This window comes from Nesoenas mayeri, assembly GCF_963082525.1.
Source record: "Nesoenas mayeri genome assembly, chromosome: 7".
Classification (NCBI taxonomy): Eukaryota; Metazoa; Chordata; class Aves; order Columbiformes; family Columbidae; genus Nesoenas; species Nesoenas mayeri.
In genome coordinates, this window is record NC_137551.1 from 37,849,131 (window position 1) to 37,869,686 (window position 20,556).

Here is a 20,556-nt window from a genome sequence, read left to right on the forward strand (position 1 = left end):
TGAGTAGCTTTTCTGGCCTGATTTCCATCAATGTTGTTGCATGATGGCTGAGCGTTACCTTCCTGTTCTTGGATTTAAATCATTCTTAATGAATTTTTCTTCTATATTCTTCTCCTATTTTCCTTTTACTTGCGCATCAAAACTGAAAGTTAAATGATAAGGCAATCAGAGAGCATAAAATAAGCTTTAAAACTTTTGTTATCTAAAGTAGACATTGCTTTCAGTTTTCTTCTGACATGAGGGAAAAAAAGTGATTAGTAATTTGACCTGAAAATCCATCTTTTGCTTTCATTTTCATTTTAGGTCCAGGATGGAACATTCCTGCTCGCTCCTGCTGCTCTGTGTTAGTTTTCTCTTTGTGGAAGCTTTACCACCCAATGGAACTGAATTGCCAAAACCAACGACAACAACAAGTAAGGACATAATTTAATTGTTTGGGAATGGGAGTGGATCTGGAAGGGGACATGTGGTGAGGTTCCCCTGCTGATGTAGTCCTGGATATTTTTCCAGGTCTTTGACCCCACTGATGTTTCTGATCTCGCCAGGTGACCTGTGTATTTGATCTCAGTATGACTGGTGCTGTACGCTTCACTTTCTGTTTCCATGTATGGGAAATGCACAGGATGGCTTTGGGAGAGGTGGAGAAGCTCAGGATGTCTCCTCCTGCCTGGACTGCAAGCTCTCTGTGCCCCAGGAGCTGTCACTGTCCATCTCCAACGTGATGGGACCTGGACATGGATAATATGAAATAAAGAAATTGTCATTTAAATTATAGGATAAACATATTTAATTGTAACAAGGAACTAGACTATTTATGTGTTCTGTGTTTTCTGATGATAGAATCGTAGAATTATTTAGGTTGGAAAATACCCTTAAGATTGTTGAGTCCAACTGTAAACCCAACACTGCCAAGTCCACCACTAACCCATCTCTCTAAGAACCTCATCTCTGTCTGTCCAACTCCTCCAGGGATGGTGACTCCACCACTGCCCTGGGCAGCCTGTTCAATGCCCCACAGCCCTTTCCAGGATGAAATTGTTCCCCATGTCCAATCTAAACCTCCCCTGGCGCAACTTGAGGTGAGCTATCTAAAGCAAGGCTTGAAGAAGTCAATAATAGTGCAAGTGTTCTGCATAAGATCAGGTCAGGTGAAAAATAGAAAAGCCTTTTTCCAAGACCTGAGGGCAATCTTCTACTCACTGGTCCACCACAGCATTTTATTCCTCCTCATTTTGGTGTTTTAAATTTCTTCCTTTTGCTGTAACTATGGCCTAACTCATTACCAGTCCTGGAGAGGGGCTAATTCAGCTCAAATAAAGGTTCAAATTTATTTTTTTTAATTTGAGATAACTGATTCTACCATTATGTTCTGGGATGGGATGATATATTTTTATTTGTATGTTGTCCTTATCCTTTATAATCCTATTGGACTATCTTTGAAATCCTTGACAGCGAGGGGGAATTCCAAAGGGATTCCATGAACGTGGTAGAATGGAAATAAAGCTGATGATGTTCTATATAAACAACGTGGTGAAATCTCAATAAGCTTTCAGGTGACTGTTGTTGGCACCCAGTCTTTATAAGAGGGTGTTTTTGTCAGTTGGTTTGGTTTTTATTTGCCTGTGAACTTTGCACCCAGATGGAAGGAGAGCCAAGAAAGAATCAAATGCAAGGCATGGCTGATGTGTTGTCCTTGGTTGTCTTAATTTAAGTGTTTGGCATTTGTGTGCATCAAAATTTGAGCCTGGAGAATGGCAGAGGCTCTACTTGCGCACCAACAGAGCCCGCTGACCATGGAGAAGCTTCTAGAAAGTGGAGGATTAAACGAACAAGAGGTTCTACCCTAAGTAATACCAGTCTTTGTGGTGATTTGATTAGGGCTTTCAAAACAAATGCATTGCTAATACAAATAGAAATTTAGCTAAATGTAAAATTGCTGAGTTAAGTATAAAATTGCTGATGAAGAGCTCTGCTCAAACACTGTCAAATGGTTGTCAGTGCCTGGCTTCTTGTCCGGCACCCGGAGCACTAGAGGAGCAAGTTACTAATATTGCCCTGAACACGTAAGAATATGGGAATTGGGAAAGGGAAGTATCTCGTTAGTTGTATCGCTTCCCAGAATTCTAATAAAAATAGCAAAAAGGGAGTTTCTCCATAGATGTTGTTCATCTTCAAAGATTAATTCAAAATTGCGTTGAATTTAAGTATGGTAATATGGATAAGAGTAATCTTATCAGCTGCATTTTAATTAAATCTTAATTTCAGTGATATGATTTGGAAATTATTAGTACGACTAAACTGTTTTTTCCTAAATATCAAAGCCGTCATTGCTTTGCAGTAAGAAGCGTTTTGTCTGATAGAGAAGTATGTGCACACCAAAAATGTATTGTTGTATAGAAACTTCCAAGATAATAGGATTATCTAATAAATTTGATAGCCTAATACAACATTTTTTAAAAGAAAAATGAAGATTTTTTGATTGAAGTAGAAAGAAAACTCCTTTTAAAAGAACATGAAAAGAACTATAGGATACTAAAAAACTTCCAGCTTTCCTTTTGCATGCTAATTTGATGAACGATCCAGAAAGATAAGATGCTTTTGATTCTAAAAGGGATAGTTATAATTTATTGCATGTCGTTAGTTTAGCTCACTCGATTTTTAAAACCATTTGTGGAATTAAAATGTTGGTTTTATTCTTATTTTAAACACGGATACCTGGCCCGTATAGCTCAGTTTCTCAGCACTACTGCTATTTTGCTTCCTACAAGAGTAGCGTGAAATTGCTACTACGAAATTTCCCTTTCATAAAATCACAGTATTCTGGGGTTTATTGCACTGCCATTTACTGGAGAAATTGCACTGCTGTTTACTCAGGGTGTTCAGTTGTATTAAATAAACATAAACCGGTATTTATTTATTTGGATTTGTATAAATAAATGTATATTTCAAGTAGACAAAAGTTTATGGTGTCAAGTATGTGACAGACTATTTATATGTGGCACTGTCCGTAGCATTCAAATAATTCCCGTTTACTCAAATATCAATTAGTTATCCAGTGTTAATTACAGGCAGGACTCTTTGACTTCCTCTTTAACTTGTTCTGTAGTTTAAATATGGGGTCAGCCTAGGAGTTGCAGTAATAAAGCTTTTAAGTCCTTTCCAAATGTTTACATTTCTTTAGTGTTTCCACTACAAATACTTCATGGGTGTCATACCCATCTTTACAATTTCTTTTCAATATGGTGAATTACCATGCAGAGATAATGAATTTATTGGACGAGTGGATGGATTGAAAGGCAGCAAATGGTGCGGCTCTTGATGCCCGATTTATGGGTGGTTTAAACTTCCAAGGAGTTAGTGGGCGTCTCTGAAGATCACTGAAGCGATGTATAGAAAGAAAGAATGGAGTTTTGCCGTACGATAGCCAGAATGGGACCCAGAGATGGGGACATTCACTCTAGACTCATGGTGCTGCTTCCATGTAGAAAATGGGGCACCATCCGAACACTGAGTGTTGAAGCAGGAGGCTGACGTGTTTTCCTTAGTGTTTAAAAGCCGAAGGGATGCTTTGCTGCTGAATACTCAGTTTCAAGAACTAGTTTGGAAAGCAGACCTTCAGAAATAGGTGGGTTTGGATTGGGGGTTGGACTAGATGATCTCTAAAGTTCCCTTCCAACCCAAACCGTTCTATATTTTTTATGGTCTGGCTGTGTGGCCTTTGCCTCTGGGATGGCAAACGCGGGCACAATTCTTGCATTTTCTCCTTGCCTTCTTGCGTACTGCAGGCTGTGGACGTTGGTTTGTCTTCCCTACCTGTACTTTTCCTTTGCCATTCCTTTATTTAGTTAGTTATTTTTAATTTGGGTTTGATTTTCATAATGTACCAAACCCATCTCCTGGTTGTCCGCTGTGTGTCTACATCCTCTCCATAGCCAAGGCATGGTGAAGCACAGGACAGTTACTGATGTGCATACACCACTGTCGGTTCCCCTTTTTTCTTGTGGGTGGTTTTGTTGTTGACACATACGGAAAGTGGGAACATCTTAACCCCGAAGGAAATGGTGAGATATTTCCAGAAAGAGCCATTTGGGTGGCTATGCCAGTGACACAGGGAATGGAGCCGGGAAGAACCCGTGAGTCAACCTGGGTGGGCAGCAGGGGAACCACGAGGGGTTGCCACCGTTCTCCTAGGGATCATCCTACTCTGTTGTCAAGACAGAAGGCATGATTTCATTGTACTTCTAAAAAAAATACCCTCGGTATGATCTTGTTCGTGTGGCTGCGAACGGAAAGCCCGGTGGTTTTAGACCACAGGCGCTCTGCAGCACTGGAAATTGTTGGAGATCAGCTTTAGAGGACATCTGCCTCTTCTGCGTGCATTCACTCCTGTGTTTCAGATGTTTATTTTTGAAGCAGCACTGATTAAAAATATATTTCAGGTTCATTTCAGTCTCCTCTTAAAATCCCACTCAATATGTAGGCAGTTGTGCTGGCCAAAGATCTTTCAAGTTCTGAGTCTACAGTGGTCTCAGCCCCGTCATAACTTTAGCTTACAATTTTTGGGCTACATTGATAAAATTATCAATGCGGAGTTGGAAGATAGATAATAAATGCCACTGTTTAAAAGCACACTGTGCCTAACGTGCAAGCTCTGCAGAGGTGAAGCCCTTTGTGTGCCACTGCAAGGCTCAAAAAACAGATGTGCCCGTGTACAAGGAAGAAGGGACTGTTTGTGGGTTTTAACCTCATTTCCTTGTGAAACGGCAGGAGGAGGGGTGGGATCTTGGTGCAGAGAATTGCACTGGTCATTGTAGGGGTTCTCTGTCCTTACCTAAAGCAATGGAGATGGTTGGAGTTGATGGTCTTGAGGGTCTCTTCCAGCCAAAATGATTCTGATTCTCCTAGGTTGGACTGAGGCTTCCTGTGGTTGTCTGGGAACCATTTTTCCAAAGACCTCCCAAACATTCTGTGGGGTACATCAGCTCTTCTGAATGGATGAGATGGAGGATTTTATATTGTGTAATGAACCGGGGGAAAGTTCAACTCCCTCGTGATTCAAACGTTGTTTCCCACCCGCCTTGTGTCATGGGTCTTGACATAGAGACAATTATGAGAACTAACACAAAACCCCTAAATCCTGAAGGGTTCTGAGATGTTGAGTCTGAAATTTCTAAACTTCAGAAGTGGGCCGAAGTGGTTCCTTTTTGTCTGTGAGGGGCAAAAATAGATATTGTTTGTTTCTTTGTCAGTTCTTGGTTTCTATACAGAGTGCAATATTGCTAAATACCACACAGAAATTGTTAAACTGTTTCTGGTGAGGCACATTAATCCAGACACTCCTTCCAATAATGATTTTCTGAAACCCTGACAAGTGATGGTTTCTGATTGCGGTTTTGTCATGCCTGTCACTTATCTTTATATACCACTTAAATGTCAAATTTAATGCATTTTATTGCCTTTCCTTTCTTTATGCTGTTATGTTGACTTGAGATACCTTCTTTCTTTCTATACTCTAGTGCATCTGTGCCTCTAAAATAAGTTTTTCTGTCCACTAATACTCTGTTTGAGCATCCAGAGAGTTTCCAGCTGCTCACAAGATACAAACAAATGGGTTTGCAGAGAACAAGTCCGGGCAGTTGGTTTATCTGTATGAGCTCTTTTCTATAATATTGCAGGTGCTATGTATTCTTATATATTTACGTAATCTTGCACTTTCATGATATTTTAATGTCGAGCCTTGCGGAAAGGTCTTGTCAAAAAGCTTTTGCTGCAAGTAAGTGAAAAGAAAGAGTTTAGGGAAGTGTGAATGCAAGAGGTGTTAGGAGAAAATCACAGCTGCAGTTCTCCAAGCCCACCATAGTGAAGAACTTGTTAAAAGTGTGTGAATATAGCTTTAAAAGACAAAAAAAACAACAAAACAACACAAACCAACATACCAGCAGCAACAAAAATCAGCCTAATTTTGGAAGAATGTACATAGGTAAGATTTCTAAATGGTGCAAATGAAAGAGGCTGTGGAAGGCTGGTGTAACGATGGAGAAACTGGGAGGTTTGGACCATCCCAGTGGATGCCCCAAGCATGAGATGCTGCCTTGGGTGGCTCCTTTGGTTGTGATTGAGGAAAAATCAACCTCTTTCTGTGTCCTGAGCAATAAATTCCAGGTGTGGAGGCCTCATCCTTCCCACTTAGTGAGATCTTTTTATATATATATATATATAAACCACTATATGTATATGTATATATATATACACATATATAACCACTGTTGTTATACCAACCTGGATTTATTCACCTACTTGGAAAGTGGGGCATGTAGCAAGGTTATATTTTGCACAAGGCTAAAGGTTTTGCTTAGTTAAATAAAACATGTTGGGATTTTAATGTGTTATATGTTGAATTGTTCAGTAGAATTAAAAGGTTACAGAAGCATAATGAAACAGATGTAGAATCACATACATAAAACCACTATTATCAGAAGGGTGAGACTTGCAATTTGCACTAGGTAAACCAAATTTTTAGGAGTTTTTTGTAGTCTCCATTCTGAGTATTTGTTAAAAGTCTTATCATTCCTGCTCCTATATATTTATATATAAATGTAATACATACCTTACATAAGCCATAGAATGCGCTGCAATTTGCACTGATTGTGCTTTACAGCCTCGATCAGCTGCAGCAGCATTCTGGACCATGGAATGAGATGCCTTTAAAACACATGTGGAATCTCTGGAGCCAATAAAAGCTGCACGAAGGGTGGCAATCTTGGGTGAATTCTGTGTGATGCATCTAAGTACTGCAGCAAACCTCTTGAAATGGACTTCAGATTTAGCTTAATACCTTGTACACTTTAAACTGACCCTAACAACAACTGAATTCTTTGCTGAAGCAGTCATTCCAAAAAATATCCTTGATATTCTCAGCAAGTGGTTTGATTGTGCTTTTGGAATGAGGGCGGAAGAAAAATGTTAAAAAATAGATATTTCCATTTCAGCTTTGCATATATTAAATAATTTGTGATGCTATTAGTAAATACAAGCAGATTATTGCGTAGAACCACAAGTGTTTGATACAGCAAGCACAGTTTCTGTAGCAGATCAGGCAATCGGTGTCTGTCATGTTTCACCTTGGCTGTGTTCAACCCGCAGACTCTACAGAGGAGAACAATTTGCACAAGGATCTATTGACTTCCATGCTGATTCTGCTCCTGGTCTTCATCATTTTCATTCTGTTGGCTGGCTATTTTTTCAGGTAGGTCTGTGTGGAGCTCTGCAGGCAGAACTAGCTCAGTCTTGTTTCGATATGATCTAAGAAGGAAATGAAAACGCGTATTTATGGTGAGGCAGGAGCCTCCATCACAGCGTGGAGGAGGGGGCCGCGGCGGTGCTGGATCTCGCCGTGAAGATGAACAGAAAGAGTTTCTCCAGAATTACATGGTTGGTAAAGGCTGGTTTGGGAAAATGCTTGTGACTTTGCGGCGTAGTTGCTCGGAGTAACGTGGTGTGTGTGTGTATTCCAGGTTCAGAAGACATAGGAAAGCTGTTGTGAACTCTGGGGACAAAAAGATGCCAAATGGGATCTTAGAAGAACAAGGTACGGGGAGATTTGTTTTGCTTCTCGCTTGTTTGTGTACACACACACACTCATTTGCTAAGTAAGAATTCAATTACTCAGTTGTGTTTGCTATTTATGTGTATGTTGCTGAATTGAAGAGAATTTTTTTAAAGGTCCATATTTAAATATGTGTATTCCAGTTGTCCATTTAAAATAATTTTCACTTTCAGTTGTGATACAGCAAATGTTTCTTTGTAAATGTTTCTCATGCTCTTTACATGTATGTATTTTATTAGGATGCCAGCCGAGATGCAGGTTTCTGGCACTGTGATCTTTGTATTCAGAGAAAGGATTGCAATATTTCTTCTTACAAGGGGAAAAAATGGTTCTTAACTCTTTGTGAAATTAGGGACTGGTTCCTGAATGTAAAGAGAAAGAAGGATGGGGATGAGATAGGACAGTATTTGATGCCAGTGGCACTAAAACGAAACACTCTGAGTAGTTGGAAATGTTTTCTACTGGCTTTTTCAGCGTGTTCAGTTTGTCTGATAGTAGGGAGCCCTTCGGGTGGCTGCTCTGTGGGGCTCAGTTCAGACCTACCAAATGTGGAAGATCCCGCTGTTTCTTGCTTATAAATTATTTTGGCCGTAACGAAGAGAAAAAGCTTAACGATAAACAGAATTACATCTTTGTGTGGGTTCCACGTGGCTGTGGAGGAACGGAAGAGTAGGTTAACAAACCCGGGGGCAGTCATGGAGAAAGTTAAACCTCTAAATGTACCCGTTGGCTTCCTGTTGGGTCGGCGTTGGGCGCAGGAACCCCAAGGGTGAGTGTGGTTTGGGGAACCCCGTCGTGCCCCGGTGCTGGGTGCTGCCCCGGGGTGAGAAATGGTTAATGCAGCCGCCAGCGACTTTTAGTTTGCAAGTGGAAAATCACCCTGTCATTATCTACGTAAAGATGCTCTTTTGAATTTCCAAGTTGAGTTCTTGAGGAGATGTGAAGGTGTCCTGGGGGAGGTTGGCTAGAGAGGTGGTGGATGAACCATCCCTGGAGACATCCCAGGCCAGGCTGGACGGGGCTCTGAGCAACCTGAGCTGGTGAAGATGTCCCTGCTCATGGCAGGGGTGGCACTGCGGGAGCTTTGAGGGTCCTTTCCAACCCAAACCATTCTATGATTCCATGATTTATGTCCCTCCGTGAGCCGATGTTTGGGTGGCAAGAAGTGCCCGTAGGAATCCCTGTCCCAAGTGGTGCTGGGGCTGGGCTGATGCTGGTGTGATCTGGTGCAACCTGAGATCAGCAGCTCATCTCAGTGCAGAGTTTCTGGTGTCTGCCAAGTAAAAGATATTTTATTATTATTATTATTATTATTTCCCCTTCTCAAGTGAAATAATCCAGCAGCATGGTGATAGATACTAAAGCCTGTCCCTGCAGTCCCGGCTCTGGGGTGCAGTCCCGGCTCTGGGGTGCAGTCCCGGCTCTGGGGTGCAGTCCCAGCTCTGGGTTGGTCTGCTCATCATCAGCAGAAGGAACCTTCTCCTTTTCTAAATGAAACTCGGTCACATTTGAATCCAGTGTGAACACAGAAACCATTAATTTTACCAATAGTGGTTCTCCATGAATTTATTTTATTCTCAAAGCAACTCCTTGGCCTGTGGTTTTGGTTTTTTATTTTTAGTCCGCTTAGTCATCAATTTAAGTCTCATGTGAGAAGTATGTTTTGGCATCTTCCAGCATAAAAATTAATTTGTAGTTGGAAATAGCTTATTATTTGTTGCTCTGGACATGCCTTTAACATGTACTTTCCTTGTGCTGACAGAACAGCAACGGGTGATGCTGCTCGGTAGGTCTCCCTCGGGCCCAAAGAAGTATTTCCCTATTCCCGTGGAAAACCTTGAAGAGGAAATACGGATGCGATCAGCAGATGAAGGAAAACTCTTCCGCGAGGAGTTTAATGTAAGTCCTCACATGTGGGAAAGCAGGGGAGCAAATCCAAACACCTGCAAATATTAACAATGCTTTTAAAAGCATTTGATGTGTGATGCTGGTATCGCGGAGCTGCAGGACTTGTGTGAGTGCTGGTGCTGTTTGTACGTGTCTGTCATGTGTCGTAACCCTTTATGGGGACAAAATCCAAAAAGTTAGCTGCATTATGATATGGTGTAATATCTGCATTATGATATGGTGTCATATCTGTAATATATAAACTCTATGGCACTTGCAAGCATTTAAAGAGGGTCTTTAGGGTTTACCTGAAAGCCAGAGGAGAGGATAATTGAACAGTAATCTTTCTAGCATTGATTTTCTTGGTGGTGGTGGAGGGGTTTTGAGGAGTCAGTGTCTCACCTCTATGGGAAATACTTAGAGAAGAAAATACAGTGTGGCCTATAATATTGCCCTAGTGAGGATTGACTTTATTTTTTGCTTTGGTAATTTGACCTTTTCACTCTCTGATGTCATCCTGTCACTTCCCAATTTGCAGCACCCTGTGCCCTAGCACATGTGTTTCTATGAAGCATCTCAACTTTAAGGGCTTTTCTTTTAAGTGTTGCCTTGGTCAGAAAGGAGGTTTTATTTTCTGCGCTTAAGCCGAGCTTCAGTTGCTTGTGGTCACGTAGGTGAGTCTGAAGCGGAGTCTATGGCGAGTTGCTGCAGAGCTGGTTTCTATGGAGAAACGCAGCACGGTGACTCTGCTCTGGCACGTCTGCATTTTGGGGCCTCTTCCATACTTCTATTATTTCTTCTCACTTCCCAGCAGAAGCAGGTTGCACAGAGCAGTAGCTTAAATGGCAAATACAGAGTTGTCAAAGCCCGTGCACGCATTGATTAGACAGTCTAAGTTACCTTCTTAATTGGTAGCGTATTTATATCTGCGATTTGTTTGACGATGTATTTAAAACACATAATTTCTTTGCCTTATCAGAGAGGGAGCGTTGTGGAGATATTTATCGAAGTCGACAGAATGAATGTGAAAACTAATTTGACAAGATGTGCGCTTGTGGATTTTGCCTCCCCTGATTAATTTGTTCTGCAGTTAAGGGCGAAACAAGCCATCTATTTTTATTCGTAAAACCTGCTTTGCTTGGATCATTTTCTGCGCCGTGCTGTGAGCCTGCGGGTTTCTGTCTGCACACAAGCGCTCAGTCTGAAAACTGGGGTCCGCTCCCCATAAATGAGCAGTGATGGAGGGTGATGGTTTGTGCTCCACACAACCTGGTCTAACACGCCGGACATCTCCAGGAACGCGAATTTGAAACAGATTTAGGCCAAAAACGCCATTTCGGTAGTGCTGTGGGACAGCGGTGGCACCAGCCAAAGACACGTGATCCTAAGTGATTTTTCTGGTGAAAAGAAAACCAGCAAGTGCTGGTGGGTGAAGACACGCAGTGGATAGAAAGGATTTTTGGAATAGAGTTCTCTTAGATTTATGTGCCTAATGGGGCTCTTCAATACTTTTGATTTTAGCTGTAAAGCCTAAATTACCCTTAAGAAGAACCTTGCACTTAACCAATATAGCAGAGGCTCCTTCCACCCTTAGTGGCTTCATTTTTTATTATTTGATTCCTTTGTGAACATATGGCACTAGGAAGTGCTTTCTTCACAGGAAAAAAGCAATAAAAACAATTAAAAAACCATTCCTTTCTGTATAGTCCCTTCAGATAAGTCCTACTTCTATTTATCAAGTGTAACACGCGATAAGCTGGACGTTTGAAGTTCGTGGTGGCCAGCTTATTGCCTTGATTTTCAGATTAACGTCTGAAAAGCTTCCTGTAAGAATTTGCGTTTGAAATTTTAATTTTGGCTTAATTAAGGGGTTTCTGTGGCTCAGTGAGAAAACAGAAAGGAGCAAACGGGCAAATGCTGGGGTAGATCATCCCCCTCAGAAGCTTCAGAGGAGTTTTAGGATTCCTGCAAAGTGGGAGCCGGTGCCACCGAGACTCATCAGCTCCTCGTGATCCGTGGGGTGGTGGAGAGGATGTGATGAGGCGTCCTGGGTGAATCACATCCTGCCCTCTGCAAAGGGGGGAAAGCAGCAAAACAAGATCAAAATCAACGAGAAGGTTTCTAGGGAGATCTCAGGAGGAAGGAGCAGGGAATTGAGAGATTGTTTCCCCAGAGATAATTACTCTTCGTGCATTTTTTCACATGAAGACGCAGAACTTATGTGACTATTTATTGGGAATTTGCTGTCTGACTTTTGACGTTTGAAGGAATCGAGTTTGAAGTGCTAATTATTTCTCTTTATGCAAGACGTAAATGAAGTTTCTGTGTTTTCTAAACTGTAAATGTATTTTAATTAGCAAAAACACGGGCTTCATTCAAATGAGGAATTAAGCACTTTGCTAAAAGCAGCTTTCTTTTGCAACTTTTAAAACATTTTCTCTCCTTTCTTTTACTTATATTCACGAGTTTAAGTGTTATAAAAAGAAAAAACCCACCACCAAACCCACAAATGCACGTTGCTGTTTCCGCAGTGGTGGTGGAGAAGTTGTGCCCGCACCCCCTGTTTATCCTGTATCACCCTGACAACACAGATTGCTGCTTTTAAGGGGAAATTCGGAGCCCTGCTCTCTGCCAGGCAAGCAGGGAGCGTTGCTTTAAGCAAAGGCCCTTTTCGGTTTTTTCCCCATCCCCTGCGTGATTCAGACTGTGGGTGGGAGGTGGGAGAAGGTGGTTGTGTGTTCCCAAACCTCTGGGATTTTACCTCAGTCAAGTCCAACGCGCTAACGCTGGTTTTTAGGAGTTTGGTACGAGAAACTTGACGAAACTCAGTTCTCCTTTACGCTGTTTGCAGTGTGGGGGCAGCTCAAAGCACAGGGCAGGAGCCTTATGCTGTGTCTTATAGCATCACAGAACCACTGGGGTTGGAAGAGACCCTCAAGATCATTGAGTCCAGTTATTAACTTATTAGCTCGATCTTGTTTGGTGCTTTTTTTTTGTTGGTGGTTCTTCTTGGGTTGGGGTAGGGTTGCTTGGGGTTGGGGTTGGTTGGGTTTGGGGTTGGGTTGCTTGGTGTTAGGGTTGGTTGGGGTTGGGTTGGGTTGCTTGGGGTGAGTTGGGGTTGGGTTGCTTGGGGTTGGGGTTGGGTTGCTTGGGGTTTGGTAATGGTGGTGGCTTAGTTTGGTTTTTGGATTTTGTTGTTGTTGTTTTATGTTTTGGGGTTTTTTTGTGCCACGGAAGTGCAATAGATCTAATCTCTTTGGACTTCTGTAAAACAGATGTTTTTATATGAGGGAAGTGAAATAGTTTAGTGGGGGATAAGATTATTATAAGAAGTGTAAAATTTGTGGACATAGTTATGGAATTTGCTGAAGGATGGGGAACACCTCAACTGATACTTCTATGAATAACCTTGCCATAAAATCCACGCAAAATTTACAGATGACAACGAAGTCCAAGCACTTTGTATTGGGATATCAAACAAATACCAAAGAAGGTGCTATATCCCTGAAACACTGTAATAGTATAAACAACAAATACTAACAACAAAAGCATGAATTGGCTCTTGCAGACATTGGCATGATTGGTTATCTCCTTGTAGCTCTTCATCACATGCAAAATAAACCTTTAGAAATCAACGCTGGCACTGGCCCATGTCCCTGAGAACCTGATCTAGTCGTGTTTTAAACCCCTCCAGGGTTTTAAACCCCTCCCTGGGCAGCCTGTTCCAATGCCCCACAGCCCTTTGGGGAAGAAATTGTTCCCCAGATCCAACCTCCCCCTCCCCTGGCGCAACTTGAGGCCGTTTCCTCTGCTCCTGGCGCTTGTTCCTGGGGAGCAGAGCCCGACCCCCCTGGCTCCAAGCTCCTTTCAGGCAGTTCAGAGATCAGAAGGTCTCCCCTCAGCTCCTGTTCTCCAGCTGAACCCCCCAGGTCCCTCAGCTGCTCCATCACACTTGTGCTCCAGCCCCTCACCAGCTCCATTCCCTTCTCTCAACTCACTCCAGCACCTCAAGGGCTTTCTTATCCTAAGGGGCCAAAACTGACCCCAGGATTCAAGGTTTGGCCTCCCCAGCACCCATTCACCCTTCTGCGTGGTGGTACCACCTCAGGCACCTCCTTCTTTTCATCATCACCCTCATCCTCTTTATTTCTTCCTTGCATTTGATTGCTCTGCAAGAATGCTTTTTTTTTCTTTAAGCTTGACTAAATTTATCCGCAGCCTTAGATCTCTCTGATTACAAGCAGGGTTTGACTTGTACTCATTCAGCATAAAAGAACGGGGATGTATTTGTTTTCCTTCCTCCCTTTCCGCCAGCGTTGGGCCCTCACGTGGCGATCTCGGCGAGATGTTTGATATTTAATGTTCTTAGCGGTTGAGCTATTAACAATCAAACTCTATTTATGTTATTGAACCAACTGTTACTGCTAAAAGTAGCTGTTGGAGGAGCGGAGGGTGCGCTGGGTCGGGCGCTGTGAATCACCGCGGCAGATGGCAGCTTAAAGCAGCAGCTCTGGCATTAACCATTTTCTCAATAACCACCATCTCTGCTGGAAAAATCGCTTATTTTTCCAAATCTGCTGAACTTGTTTTCTGTAGTGAAATGTGCCAGGATGTGGTTTCCTGTTTTAGAGCAATTAAAGTTATTGAGAGAATAAAATGATGTTGAATTCTGTTGGATGCAAGGCGGTATGTATCAATGCAGATGTGCAGTCAAGAGTTAACTGCTTTCTAACATGTTGACTTTTGTATCTTTTTTTTTGTTGTTTTTTAGTCGTTAACACCTGGATATGTGCAGGGAACATTTGAAATGGCAAATAAGGAAGAAAACAGAGAGAAAAACAGATATCCTAACATCCTGCCGTGTAAGACATTACCTTTTCTATTAAATCAAACAATTAACTGGCACTGAGCATGGTGGTACTAGTGTTCATTTACTGAATATATTCAAGTAATATGATTTCACTGGGCACAAATACTTTCCATATATATATGTTTGTGCAAAACCTGTTTTGCTGTGGCCTGATCTAGTATTGATCATGGTCTTTTCTGTAGCATTTCTCAGATGCTGCACTGTAAAGCTTTAGCCCTGGCTGAGCTCTAACAAATTACACCGTGCCAAATGGATATTTTAGTGTCTCGGGTTAGTTCTTTGGGAAGCGTGTGCTCAGCCTGGCCTCCTGTTTGCAAGGAAGTAACAGATTTCATGTCGATTCACATGCAAATGTGCTTGTAATGTGTTTTCTTCCAGATGATCATTCCAGAGTGATTTTGACCCAGATCGATGGAGTCCCATCTTCAGACTACGTTAATGCATCATATATAGATGTAAGTTGCCAGTTGTCCGCTGTTGGCTAAACTGCAAACTTTGTGAATTAAACAAGTACTTTTTCTGCTGGCATATGTTGGCATTTCGTCTTCTAACTGCTTTATTTATTTCTGCAGGGCTATAAAGAAAAGAATAAATTCATAGCAGCACAAGGTAATTTATTCTCATTTCTCTATTCTGTACATTTTTTGACTGAAAGTATTTAATTTTCAGCGCGTTTTAAAGGTTATTTTCAGCTGCAGGTGGTGGCCAAATGTGAGATGGGATTTAGAGGTTACAGTTAAAATTAGGCGAGCCTGAGCTAACCCACTGCCTTTAGACCCGCAGATACTGCTCTGAGCAAAGAGCTTCACGTTCCCCTTCCATTCCCACTTTGCTGCTCTTTTTTCTTCATCTACTTACTGGTGGTTTGAAAAATGTCTCCTGATAATACAGACTAAGTGATTCTTATGCAGAAATTAAATAGAAATCCTCAATAATGCTCCTGCTATAGCCCACTTAAAAGAGCAATAATAATATTTCAAGAGAGGAGGTATCTGCTGGATGTGTAGTTCTGAATGCGTACGGCTGTGTAAAAGAAAATATGATGTTATTTAAGAAATACGTGGTATATTCCAAAACTGAGCAGCCAACATGGATCTGGGTGGGCAGAGGGTGTTTGTGCAGCCCTTGATGGGTTGGTCTCCATCACCCCCCTGTGCTCTGTCTGCAGGACCGAAGCAAGAAACAGTGAACGATTTCTGGAGGATGATATGGGAGCAGAAATCGGCCATTATCGTCATGTTAACCAACCTGAAAGAAAGAAAAGAGGTAAAGAGCTCGCAGGGTGCTGCGCGTTCCCAAAGCAGCCGCGGCGTCCGGCCAGTTGTGTTTTGACCACTTCCTTCTCCAGCCCTGTCAGCACAGCTGCCTTTCTGCTCATTAGTGCTGTTTTAATTTCCAAAATACACATTTCTACATGTAGATCTCAAGGAAGAAACTCCGATAGCTAATTTTGTCCTGTGTAGACTTGGTATTGTTTTATTTTTGCAATTTAAGGCTGCGCTCGTGGGTGGGTTGGTTAGAATTGAAGATAAAGTCTTGATTTGCCTTTTTGAGAGTTAGGGTTCAAAATTCAAAATTAAAACCCACTTTTTCTCATGACGTTGCTGCTTTTCCTTGCCGTCCCCCATTCCTCCTTGTACGTGTCTCACTCCTCCCGTTGTGTGAGACTTTCTGCGGGTCCTGGCAGGATGCTGAGATGCACATGAGAAGCGTGAAACGTTTAACTCCATTCCTGCTTCACAGACTTGGGAAGCTCAGTTAAAATATTAAGCAAACGCACCATCGGAAACATAAAAGATGCTTTTTCATTATTTTCTTTTCTGCTGGGCTTGGCAAACGGAGCAACCTGCATCCTTATTTGAAATACATAAACTGCTCAAAAATCTGTGCCCAGGATATGAATCTTGTTTCCCTATACCTAAAGCTGAAAAATAGTCAAGATATGACAGTCCACACAGTTATGCACCTCCTAACAAAATATACATTTAATAAAAGCTGTTTAATTCTAGCTAGGTTAAAAAACAACTTCAAAACTATTCTCACCTTCTCTGCATAAATTTAAGCATCAACAGCACTGGTAAAATGTTAAAGTTGTGTTTTGCAGGATGACAAACTGTGTACTCACATGCATATGTATGCACACTGTTTTCAAATAACCTCATTGTTTCATGAGTGACCCACAAGGAAAGCAGATTCAGTGGTATAAAACACATTGTATGTTTGTGCAGGAAAAGTGTTACCAGTATTGGCCTGACCAAGGGTGCTGGACCTACGGAAATATCCGCGTGTCCGTGGAGGATTGCATAGTTCTGGTGGACTACACCATCCGCAAGTTCTGCGTCCAGTCCGTGAGTAACAACGACGCTCTTACTGGGTCTTCGTTTTAATTTTTAAAGCAGATTGTTACAATCCCAAGTATTTGCTGCAGAGAAATGCAGGATATTAGTTAAATGTATTTGCAGATCAAGAAAGGTGTGGTAGGGGAGCAGACTCTGCAGGTCACACGTGTGGCGTTGGATGCAGTTTGATGGATTGCAAGAGGTTCTTCTTGGTTTTCTTCATGTCTGTAGCCAGGGCCACAAAAAGTCCATCCCGTGGGTGTCAGGGAGGGAGCACAAGAGCTGTGTCTTGACCTTTTTTGGGACAAATTGCATAAGGAAATTAGTGAATTTGAGTATTTAGAGTGGTCTGTAGATATGAGTTGGCCAATGTCAGCCAGCATTACAGCCGGATTTCTGCTGTATCCCTGGTCTCTAGCTCAAGAGGAAGCTTTAGGTCACAAGAGAGATGGTGCGGATGGCTTTGCTCTTGTCCACAGTGTGTAGCCTTGTCTAGGAACAAGTTGCTAGAGATCCTCACCTCCGAAAGGGAGGGCTGCTGTGTTTGCAGTGCAATGACCATCTAATTCAAATTGAAGACTGAAGACAATATGGGCTGGTGAGGGGTGACAAACCACATATAGTGTGTAGAGCTCCATGGAGAGCTCAGAATCCTTCAAAACACGTGTGGGTTTACTCAGCATTGGTTACAGATTCTGATCTGTGGAGCAGTGTCTGCTGATGGAGCGTGGAGATCCCTTTGGTCTGACTAGTCATTGCTGATAAGGCATCGCCGATGAAAATGCTCAGAAAGCAGAATGGGAAGGAGGAACGGTACAGACATGTACATTCTGTGCATAAGCTGAAGGGCTGGAAAGTTTATGAATGGACCCAACTGCCTTTCAGTTGTTGATCTCTGCTGAGTATGTGTTCGTAGGGTTTGGTTATCACTGATGCAGACAAAGCCACCTTAAAAAAACAACTGGCTTTCTCCAGGTCGAAAGAAATGGTCTCACCCTCGGCTAAAACAGACCGAAAGCTTGTGAGACAGATAGGCTTTCTAACCCTAGGCATAGGCTGTGGTTAGTGAAGGCAGGTGAAAAAATGCTGAGCTCTGCTGTCGTTGCTCTTGTGGTATCTTCTCTTTTATTCCTGAAGAGCAGGTCAGATGGTGAACCTGCTGGTAGGTGGCCATCAGAGGTGCAGCCCTTCTTTCATCTCTCATACTGATGTGGCATCTCGTAGCCATGCGGATCCTGAATGGTTAGATTTTGAGAAGCTCATCTGCTAAAAGACGTGTTGTCAGCATTTTATAATTCAAAAAAGCCCTAAGATTTGGTCCGTTATTAGCATAAATTGTGAGTCTCACTCTTTGCAGTCCCATCCTGGGATTATTCCAGTTGTCCCTGCAAAGGTGCATTTCAATAATCTATGGTAATTTTACCCTGTGTTTATATTTTACATACACTGTAAACTTCTAAACCTTGAGTCAGGCTCTAAGTATTGCAGGAATTAGTCATAAATAATCACAGCAGTTTGTTTATGAATCTTTGCATGAAAAATGAGATGTCAAACCTGGAGTCCGTATTCCCTGCAGCTTCACGATGGTTGTAAAGCTCCGAGGCTCGTTACGCAGCTTCACTTTACCAGCTGGCCTGATTTCGGGGTGCCTTTCACGCCTATTGGGATGCTGAAATTCCTGAAAAAAGTCAAAACATTGAATCCTGCCCACGCTGGACCAATTGTGGTTCACTGTAGGTATGTGTGTGTTCTTCACGCCATTCTCTTAGCTTGCCCTGGAGTTACGTGTGTAATATCAAGGCTAAATGTTAATCTTCTGTTCAAAGACTATGGAGTTTGTGTGTTTATGTATGTGTGTATATATGTATATATTCACTCACATATTGCCCTTTACACAGATAAATATAAATAATACGCTGAGCTTCTTGAGAGCCCAAGATAAAAGCAATTTCCAAAGATCTGTCTTTTCTGTCACTTTAATACTCAAACAGAAGTATTTGTGTTGTTTTGGTTTTGTCTCTGAGTGATATCCAGTGTTTGGTATAAATATGTTCTTTGTCAGCAAAACAGACTTGTAATACAAATCAGTTACCTTTGCCACTAAATGCTCCTCTGAGAATTCATCCCCCACATCTCCCACAATAAACTCGCAGTTTGCTCTGTGAATTATCTGTTAAATGCTTAGAAAGTTTGGAATACAGACTTGCATTTAAGAGACTTAAATGCTGCAATTTAAAAAATGTTCTACATGCCAATACAGAACAAATTCCCACTCAATTGGTCACACACACATGAACACCCTGCTCTTAAAGGCTTGTGCCAAAATGGTTATTATCGTATGTTAATGAAAGCACAAAGTCCAAATCAGCTTTAAAAGAAAAATCGCAATCTCTACAGCAGCTCTAGGTTCACAACTGGGCAAGAAGTGTCTTTTTGGAGCATTTATTGTAGCGAGGTTGAAATGAAAAGAACAGCAGCTTTGTCTTTCTGGGTCTTGTTTTTAAGGAAATGGTTGTAGACTGATGTATTTGTTTCTTTTTCTCTTGTGTCAGATGTCTAGAAATACTCCCCAAGCGTCCTTGAAGTGTGTAACTATTGAAAAAGAGCGTTTTTGTCCCAGCCAAGCCAGGCTTTTTCTTTCTTCATTTCCATCCAGGTCTTGCCTTGCTGGGATTCTTCTCCCCCCCGAGGTGTCATACACAAGAGGCTTAAAGAAAAGCATTAAACAGAAAAAGCAGATTTTAGTGGTCTCATGCAGTCATTCCTCTGAGAAGCCCACAATATTTTTATAGCCTTTTGCCATGATGTTCTGTGGACCCACTTGGAGGTGCTAGGGACAGCAGGGTGACCATGAGCCAGCACTGGCCGTTGTGGCCAGGAAGCCAATGGGACCTGGGGTGGGTTAGAAGGGGGTGGTCAGTAGGTCAGAGAGGTTCTCCTGCCCCTCTGCTCTGCCCTGGGGAGACCACACCTGGAATCTTGTGTCCAGCTGTGGCCCCTCAGTTCCAGCAGGACACGGAACTGCTGGAGAGAGTCCAGCGCAGCCACCAAGATGCTGCAGGGAGTGGAGCATCTCCCGTGTGAGGAAAGGCTGAGGGAGCTGGGGCTCTGGAGCTGGACAAGAGGACACTGAGGGGGGACTCATTCATGGGGATCAATATGGAAAGGGGCAGTGTCAGGAGGATGGAGCCAGGCTCTTCTGGTGACAACCAATGATAGGACAAGGGGCAGTGGGTGCAAACTGGAACACAAGAGGCCCCACTTAAATTTGAGGAGAAACTTGTTGGAGGTGAGGGTGTCAGAGCCTGGCCCAGGCTGCCCAGGGGGTTGTGGAGTCTCCTTCTGTGCAGACATTCCAACCCGCCTGGACACCTTCCTGTGTAACCTCATCTGGGTGTTCCTGCTCCATGGGGGGATTGCACTGGATGAGCTTTCCAGGGCCCTTCAACCCCTGACACTCTGGGATTCTGTGAAATTGGGTGTGCGCTTTATTTTGCACCAGCAGGAAATTCTGTACTTGGTTTAATCAGCAGGACTAGAGACAAAATAAAGGAAAATACAGAATATCTTAATAAAAAATCTGTAGAGTTTTAAATGTAATGGTCCAGCTGAACACGGTAATGCTGTTGTGTGTGTGCAGTACTTCAGCCTGCTTTAGAAATAGAGAACGAGAGAGGTGATACTTAATTTCCGTTACAGTTCAGGATATGACACGATTGAATTGTTGAAAAAAGGAAAGGGAAACTCATCGATAGTGAGTAACCGCCATTTTTAGCTTTTATAAGAACATCGCCTAGTCATTCCAAGCAGAAACTGCTCAATTGGAATGCTTTGGAAGTTAATAAAAGGCTAAT

General features: G+C 42.4%; 1 protein-coding gene across 2 annotated transcripts in view; it reads left to right on the plus strand.

Annotated features, from left to right (window-relative positions):
• Positions 1-310: 310 nt before the first annotated feature.
• PTPRE (protein tyrosine phosphatase receptor type E) overlaps positions 311-20,556 on the plus strand; it is a gene marked incomplete at both ends in the record, with an annotated part of 34,908 nt that continues 14,662 nt past the window's right edge. The window contains 10 exons of one of the 2 annotated variants that reach the window (XM_080347661.1): positions 311-413; positions 7,144-7,246; positions 7,515-7,588; positions 9,369-9,505; positions 14,265-14,355; positions 14,742-14,818; positions 14,936-14,972; positions 15,532-15,629; positions 16,592-16,711; positions 18,279-18,439. In XM_080347661.1, the coding sequence (XP_080203787.1) occupies positions 311-413; positions 7,144-7,246; positions 7,515-7,588; positions 9,369-9,505; positions 14,265-14,355; positions 14,742-14,818; positions 14,936-14,972; positions 15,532-15,629; positions 16,592-16,711; positions 18,279-18,439 (1,001 nt within the window). Of the gene's footprint in view, positions 414-7,143; positions 7,247-7,514; positions 7,589-9,368; positions 9,506-14,264; positions 14,356-14,741; positions 14,819-14,935; positions 14,973-15,531; positions 15,630-16,591; positions 16,712-18,278; positions 18,440-20,556 lie in introns of those variants that run through there. The other variant, XM_080347662.1, reaches the window with a different exon arrangement.